The 8,312-nt window shown below is 41.4% G+C and overlaps 1 protein-coding gene across 1 annotated transcript; it reads right to left on the reverse strand.

Annotated features, from left to right (window-relative positions):
• Positions 1–948: 948 nt before the first annotated feature.
• On the reverse strand, positions 949–2,189 carry LOC110070275 (olfactory receptor 5V1-like). Its single transcript, XM_020777943.3, has one exon. It carries the CDS (start codon positions 2,187–2,189, stop codon positions 1,140–1,142), a length of 1,050 nt encoding a protein of 349 aa, XP_020633602.3. The 3' UTR covers positions 949–1,139.
• Between the last annotated feature and the right edge of the window lie 6,123 nt (positions 2,190–8,312).

Below are 8,312 nucleotides of genomic sequence, written 5' to 3' on the forward strand. Positions count from 1 at the left end.
TTCCATGTATAAAACTATACTTTTGTCTAAATATTTTATACATGGAAGTAAGCCGAGGAGAGAACAAACACACATGGTGGGGAAAGCAGGGATCAAATTGTTCCTGCACGGCTTTGATCCCTGCTTACCCCTCCACTTGCTAATCCTTACCAAAAGGAAAGCAGGGATCAAAGCGCTGCAGGATCACTTTGATCCCTGCTTTCCCCTCTGCTTGCTAAGTCGCATGGGGCTTAGCAAGTGTAGGGGGAAAGGATCAAAGCAATCCCGTGGCTGTATAAGGGGGAAAGGGATCAAAATGATCAGTTGCAGGATTGCTTTCATCCCTTTCCACTTCCTTTTGCTAAGCCCCACAAGGTTTAGCACGAACAGAGAAAGCAGGGATCAAAAGAATCCAGCAGCGCTTTGATCCCTTTCTGTCTACACTTGCTAAGCCCCACTTAGATTTATTAATTTTGGGTTAGAAAAGTGGGGGGGGGTCTTGTTCATGGGGGCATCTTATATACGGAAAATTTGGGTATATATATTTGTAAAGATAAAGTTACAAGAACTGGCCACTAGAAGCCACTGCACTCTACTCTCCAGGCCAACTTTAAAGGAAGCCCCATGTAGAGAGGATTACAGTAGTCCATCCATGAGAGGACCAGCGTGTGTACCGGTGTTGTCAGAGATCTCCCATCTAGGAAGGGGCACAGCTCTGCAAGCCACTGGAGCTGACAAAAGGCAGGCCTAACCATGCCCAAAATTTGGTGAGTTGAGTTTCTGAAAGTCCGGCACTTCCCACATCATTCTAGATTGAAGTAAAGGCCTGCTTTTGTTCGTGTGTGTGTGTGATAGAGAGAGAGTAGAAGGTTTCCTAAAAGAAATGAACCCTCTCTGTGCTTTGAGCTATCAGAGGAGGAAAGACGGGTATATGTGCAAATCAAGGAAAGAGATGTACATGAAGGGAGCAATGTTTGTTTTTCAGATGGGTCCAGCCCTGCTCATCCCTTTGTCCTTCCTCATTGCTCTCTGTCCCGCCTCAGCCTGGATCTCCTGTTCCGCTCAGGGGCTGAAGTTGTTGTGGCCTCTGCACACCCCTAGCGAGAATGATGGTGGCTCAAGATGTGGAGTGGTTGGAGAAGGTTGTTGCTCTTGTTTTTTTAACTTTCTGTCCCAGCATGGCCTTTGTGCTTGGCTAAAGGATTTTGGAAGTGGTCGTCCACTGGACGAGAGGGTGAGGAGGACGCTGGCTTGTGAGAGGACACCCGCTCCTTCTTCTGCCCCCCCAGCATCTTCCTCAGGGCTTCCTTCACCTCTCGGTTGCGCAGGCTGTAGATGAGGGGGTTCAGCATGGGGGTGACGATGCAGAACAAGGAGGAGATGAGAGTGTCGACTTCCAAGGAGTAGCCCGCGCGGGGGCGGTTGTAGTTCACGTTAGCCATCCCAAAGTAGATGGCGACCACAAGCATGTGGGAAGCGCAGGTGGAGAAGGCCTTTTGCCGGCCGGTGCTGGAGCGGATTTGCAATATGGCGGACAGGATGTAGATGTAAGAGACGACAACGAGCAGGAAAGGGCTCAAACCCACAAAAACGCTGGCGGCGTGAAGGGCCATCTCGTTGACGTAGGTGTCGCTGCAGGCAATTTTCAGGAGGGGCGGGACGTCACAGAAGATGTGGTGGATCTGGTTGGCCCCACAGAAGGCCAGGTTGGTGGTCAGTGCCGTGTGGAGGGTTGAGTCCAGAAGGCCCCAGATCCAAGACGCGGTAGCCAGGAGGATGCACACCGGCTTACTCATGAGCTGGGTGTAGCGTAAGGGTTCACAGATGGCCGCATAGCGGTCGTAGGCCATGACAGCCAGCAGGGCACACTCGGATCCAGCGCAAGTCATCAGGAAAAACATTTGGGCCATGCACTGGTTGTAGGAAATGGTGTGCCTCTGGCGCAGGAGGTTCACCAAAATCTTGGGGAGGGTGACGGAAGAATAGCAAAGGTCCAAGCAAGACAAATGGCTGAGGAAAAAGTACATGGGGCTGCGAAGGTGCGAATCCGTCTGGATCAGAACGAGTATTGCAGAATTCCCTGCCAAAGTGACAAGATAGATGGCCAGGAAGAGCAGGAAGAGGAAGGTCTGGCCCGTGGGGACCCCAGAGAAGCCGAGGAAGACAAACTCCGTCACCCGGGTCTGGTTGCTGCCTCCCTCGGTTTCCATCGCAGTCAGCTGTGAAAAGAGGAGCAGGACGGAGCAGAGGGTGAGGGGGGGCCCAAAGGGGAGCCCCTTTACCCCCTTGCAAAAGATGTTGGGGTATTCCAACATCCGGCCTGTTCATTTATTTAGCTACTACACACCACCCAATTTACTGAAATGACTACTCGAGGCAGTTTGCAGAATACAGACAAGCCACACACCCAACAAAATCTCTCTCTATATATATATACAGTTATCTATTGCATCGCTATGTGGCCTTTATCCCAGAAGTGGGACTCAAGGCAGCTCAGAAATCATAGAATCAGATGTTGGAAGGGTTGCCAACATGGCCATCAAGTCCAACCGCCGCTCAAGGAAGGAATACCATCAAAGGATATCTGCCAGGTGATTATCCAAGTTTTTCTTGAATGCCTCCAGTGTTGGAGCACTCACCAACTCCCCTAGAGGTAAATGGTTCCACTGTCGTTCTGCTCTAATAGTTAGGATATTAACTGAAATCTGGTTTCCTTTAACTTGGGCCCATTGTTATGTGTCTTGCACTCTGGCATGATTGAGAACAGATCTTGCTCCTCCTCTGTAGGACAGCCTTTCAAGGATTTGAAAAGTGCTATCCTATCACCCCTCAGTCTTCTTTTCTCAATGCTAAACATGTCCAGTTCTTTCAGCCTTTCCTCATAAAGCTTGGCTTCCAGCCTCCTGATCCTCCTTGTCGCCCTCCTCTGCTGAACTTGTTCCAATTTGTCATCATCCTTCCTAATGTGCAGTGTCCAGAACTGGACATAGTACTCTAGATGAGACCTTACTAATGCTAAATAGAGAGGGAACAAGCACCCTACGGGGATTTGGAGACTGTACTTCTGTTAATGCATCCTAAAATAGCATTGGCCTTTTTTGTAGCCACATCGCACTGTTGGCTCATATTCAGCTTTTGATCTATGACAATTCCAAGATCCTTCTCGCTCATAGTTTTGCTGAGCCAGGGATCCCCCATCTTGTAACTGTCCAATTGGTTTCTTTTTCCAAAGTGCAGGACTTTGCACTGATCCCTGTTGAATTTCACTCTGTTGCTTTTGGCCCAGTTCTGTCTTTTAGGGCAGTGGTCCCCAACCTTGGGCCTCCAGATGTTCTTGGACTACAACTCCCAGAAGCCTTCACAACCACCTCTGCTGGCTAGGATTTATGGGAACACTGTTCTAGGGTATTAGCTATTCTGCTCAATGTTGTATCAGCTGCAAATTTGACAAGCATTCCTTGCACTCCCCCATCCAATTCATTAATAAAATTTTGGAAGAGCACCAGACCCAAGACCCCAAGAGAAATCAAATCACTCATCACAATCAGAATCAGATACAGAGCTAGATGAACAGGAAGTTACTGAGCCAAGATGTACCAGAAGCATGATGAGGAAGAAACAGAAAGGTACAGTAGTAATCAACAACAAGATGACTAGAAAACAAATGAAGATTTTTTCAGTCAATATAAATGGCCTGAACTCACCTCAAAAACAAAAAAAGATCTTTCTACAATTGCAGAATGAGAAATCTGATGTTATTTGCATTCAAGAAAATCATATGAAAAGAGCAGATTAGAAACTGCTGGAATGTTCAAGGTTAGGAAAACTGTTTGCAGCTCTGGATGTAAGTAAAAAGAAGAAAGGTGTGGCTATGTACATAAAGAAAGTACTGGAACCAAAACTAATTTCTGACTCAGACAACAGAAGGATACTAACCAAAAAAAAGAAAAGAACAATCTCAAGAAATTTTCTACCTGGCGGAAAAAGTAGATATTATAGATGCTTGGAGGACATGTAACCCAAAGACAAGAGACTACTGTATTTTTCCATGTATAAAACACCCCTATGTATAAGACCCCCACTTTTTTAACCCCAAATTAAGAAATCTAAGTGGGGCTTAGCAAATGTAGGGGGGAAGGGATCAAAGCACTGCAGGATCATTTTGATCCCGGCTTTCTCCCCTTCATGCTAAGCCCCGTGGAGCTTAGAAAAAGGAGGAGGAAAGTGATCAAAGCAATCCTGCCACTGCACAATCGTTTTGATCCCTTTCCCCCTTATACAGCCATGGGATTGCTTTGATCCTTTCCCCCTACACTTGCTAAGCCCCATGGGACTTAGTAAGCAGAGGGGAAAGCAAGGATCAAAGCCATCCTGCAGTGCTTTGATCCCTGCTTTCCTTTTGCTAAGGCTTAGCAAGTGGAGGGGAAAAACAGGGATTAAAGCCCTGCAGGATCACTTTGATCCCTGCTTTCCCCTCCACTTGGTTTTTTTCTCCTTGCTTACTTCCATTTATAAGACAACCCTCAATTTTTAGTCTAAAAATTTTAGACAAAAGTATAGTCTTATACTTGGAAAAATACGGTATACCTTTTATTATAACAGACATAAATCGTGTTCAAGAATCGATACATGTTGAATCTCAACAAGCCTAATGAAAGAATTGGAACAAATAGACATCTTACCTAACACATTTGCAGACCACAGTCCAATTTCATTACAACTGGGTAGCAAATTAAGAGAATTTAATTGGAAGATCAATACTTCACATTTTAAAAATGAGGACTTTATTAAGCAAGTAAATGAAGAAATAGATTTCTTCTCAAACAGAATATGAGGCCAGAAACATCAATGATAATGGTTTGGGAGGCAAGTAAGGCATTTTTTAGAGGAGCAGTTATAAGATTTGCAGCAAAACAAAAAAGAGAAAGACAGAAAAAAATATAAGATTTTGGAAAATAGATTAGCCTCAGATGAGTTACAGCTGAAACAAAACCCAACAAATATAGAACTGAAAGAGAAGATAAAGTTAGTACAACAGCAGATAAATATATTGCAAAGAAACTGCAAAGAAGCTTAAATTTGCAAAACATTTTTTTTGAAAATGCAAATTAGCTGGGGAGATGGTTAGCATATACATTAAGGAAAGAGAAGGAGAAAACAATAATACGAACATTGAAAGATGAAACAGGGACTGAGAAATTTAAACAAGAAGAAATCAAAAAGATTGCTGAGGATTTCTACCGGAATTTATACAATAGAAAGGAAGTAGATAAAGAAGCTCAAAAAGAATATGTATGGAAATACAACAAAATGAAATTGACTAAAGACCAAATTCAGTCCTTAAATGAGCCCTTAACATATGCAGAAATTATAGAAGCCCTAAAAATATATATTAAAAAACAAACAAAAAGGGAAAGCACCAGGCCCAGATCTTCTGCCAGTGGAATATTAATATAAAGAATTAGAAAATGTGTTGCTCAATCCATATAAGAAGCTTTTGGAATTTGTAGAAGAAAAGGGAGAATTGCCACCAACATGGACAGAAGAGATAATTTCTCTTATACATAAGGAAAACACAGAGGGTAAAGAAATCAAAAACTACAGACCGATCTCATTACTGAATGAGGATTATAAAATCTATGTAACCATGTTGGCAACTAGACTGCAAAGAATTTTAATACAGATTATACATCAAGACCAGTAGGGTTTTCTTCCAAAAAGGCAGATGAAAAATAATATAAGGATAATCTTAAATTCTTCGGAATACTGTGAAGCTCACCTGGAAAAACAGATGGCTATTATATTCTTGGATGCAGAGAAAACCTTTGATAATCTGAATTGGAATTTTATGCTGCATCAACTGGAAGAGCTACAAGTTGGAGGAAGATTTTTGAAACTAAATAAAGCTATTTATACCTAGCAAAAGGCAAAAGTTAGAATCAATGGGGAGTTGACAAAAGAAATACAAATACAGAAAGGTACTAGACAGGTGTGCCCGTTCTCGCCATTACTATTCATTCTTACTCTAGAAATATTAACCGAACAAATTAGAGGTAAAAAGGAAATAAAAGGACTGAAAGTAAGAGGTCATACCTATAAACTCCAAGCCTTTGCAGATAATCTAGTCATTATATTGGAAGACCCAATGGACTCAATAGGAGATGCTGAAAAATTCTGGCGATATGGCAGGAATGAAAATAAACCAACAGAAAACAAAAATACTTGTTAAAAATATGAGAGAACAAGAATGACAGAAGTCAATAGAAGAGACTAACTTCCAAGAAGAAAAGAGAGTTAGATACTTAAGGGTCCAAATCACAAAGAGAGATGAGCACATTATTTAAGGACAATTATATGATGTTGATCAAAGAGATACAGATCAGCCTGGAGAGTTATCGCTGATGGGAAGAATAGCAACAATTAAAATGAATGTTCTACCTAAAATTTTATTTCTATTTCAGACAATCCCCACAATATTAAAACAGTCTTTTTTCCCCCAAGAACATAATAAGATAACTATGAGATTTATGTGGCAAGGTAAAAAAAACCAAGAATTAAAATTAAAGCAATGCAAGGTGCCAAACAGAGAGCGGGTTTTGGTCTTCCAGATTGGGTTTTGTATTATAGATCCTGTGTATTAGACTGGATAAAGGAATGAATAACCTTGGTAAATGGTAGACTACTCAAGTTGGAAGGACATGATTTGCAGTTCAGTTGGCACGCTTTTCTATGGTACAAAAAAGATAAAGAGCAGAAACATTTCAATTCACATATGATAAGAATAGCTCTATTAGGAACTTGAAAAAAATAATCCAACAGATTTACCAAAAAAACACCAATATGGGTATCAACTATAGACAACCTAATGTCATGACAGAAGCAAACCTTCTAAGATGTCAAGATTTATTTAAAAAAGGATTGTAAGTTAAGGTCTAAAGAAGAGTTAGAGACACAAAACATATATATAGACTGGTGGTCCAGAGCACGGGTGGAATCTAGGTACAGAAAAGACAAAATAGAGGGTTTTTACCCAGAACAAACGATATTTGATAAACTCCTGTTAGCCTCAAAAGATAAAATAATTAAGAAAAGGTTTACCTGTTTTTGGAAATTAAAATGCAAGATGAGATGGCTAAAAATGTATGATTAGGTGGGCACAAAATATAAGACATAATATTGATATTGATCAATAGTTGCAAATATGGCAAAATAATATAAAGCTTACAAAATAGATTAATTTCAAGGAGAATATATACAAGATGTTTTACAGGTGGCATATGGCTCCAGAAAAATTGTCAAAGATTTATACAGATGTGTCAAATGTTTGTTGGCAGTGTGGAGCACAAGAGGGAAGCTTTTATCATATGTGGTGGACTTGCGGAGTAGCGAAACAATATTGGATAGGAGTGCATGCTTTGTTACAACAAATATTGCTTTGTAAGGTTCCACTAACCCCAGAACTGTTTCTATTGAGTATGATACCAGACAACATAGATAAGACAAAAAAGTGCTTAGTTTTATATATATATAGTCACTGCAGCCAGAATTCTTTATGCCAAAAATTGGAAGAGACCAGTAATATCGAAACAAGAGGAGCTTAATTGAGAAGATGCGGGAAGCGGCAGAAATTGACATTTTATCAGAAGTGTTGAAAGACTGTCCAATACAAAAGGCAACTGAACAATGGGATTTATTTTATAAATGGTTAGAGTCACCAGACAGTGTCTGAATAATACAGATCTAAACTAGGATGTAAATGTGAGTGAAAACCTGGAGGGCAACGAATAGTAGAAAAGCGGAAAGTTTGAATTTTGATATTGCAGTATGAATAGACTGGATGTCAGTATATTTTGTGTTTCTCCTCCCCCTCCTCTTTTTTTTCTCTTACATCCCCTTGACCCTCTGTATCCCATACCTTATCCCAAGTTATTAATTTTAATAAAAATGGTCCTTTCTTTCCCACAGACACCAGCAGTACGGAGGGAGGGAAGGAGGGAGGGAGAGCGAAGTAAGAAAGGCCGGAAAAAGAGAGAAGGAAGGAAGGAAGGAAGGAAGGAAGGAAGGAAGGAAGGAAGGAAGGAAGGAAGGAAGGAAGGAAGGAAGGAAGGAAGGAAGGAAGGAAGGAAGGAAGGAACTTTTGTGGCACCCTTAAGATGACAGACTTTTTTTAGCAGGAATTTCTTTTGTAGCTGACACTCCACTTCAGGAGCATTTGAAGACGTGGGTTGCAATGCTCAAAAGCTCAGACCAAAAAAGGATTGATTCGTACCTTATTTATCCCATCCCCTTGGGGAAAGCATCAGAACGGCCTCTTTACACCTTCTGTCTTGATG

This window comes from Pogona vitticeps, chromosome 5 (genome assembly GCF_051106095.1).
Source record: "Pogona vitticeps strain Pit_001003342236 chromosome 5, PviZW2.1, whole genome shotgun sequence".
Taxonomy (NCBI): domain Eukaryota; kingdom Metazoa; phylum Chordata; class Lepidosauria; order Squamata; family Agamidae; genus Pogona; species Pogona vitticeps.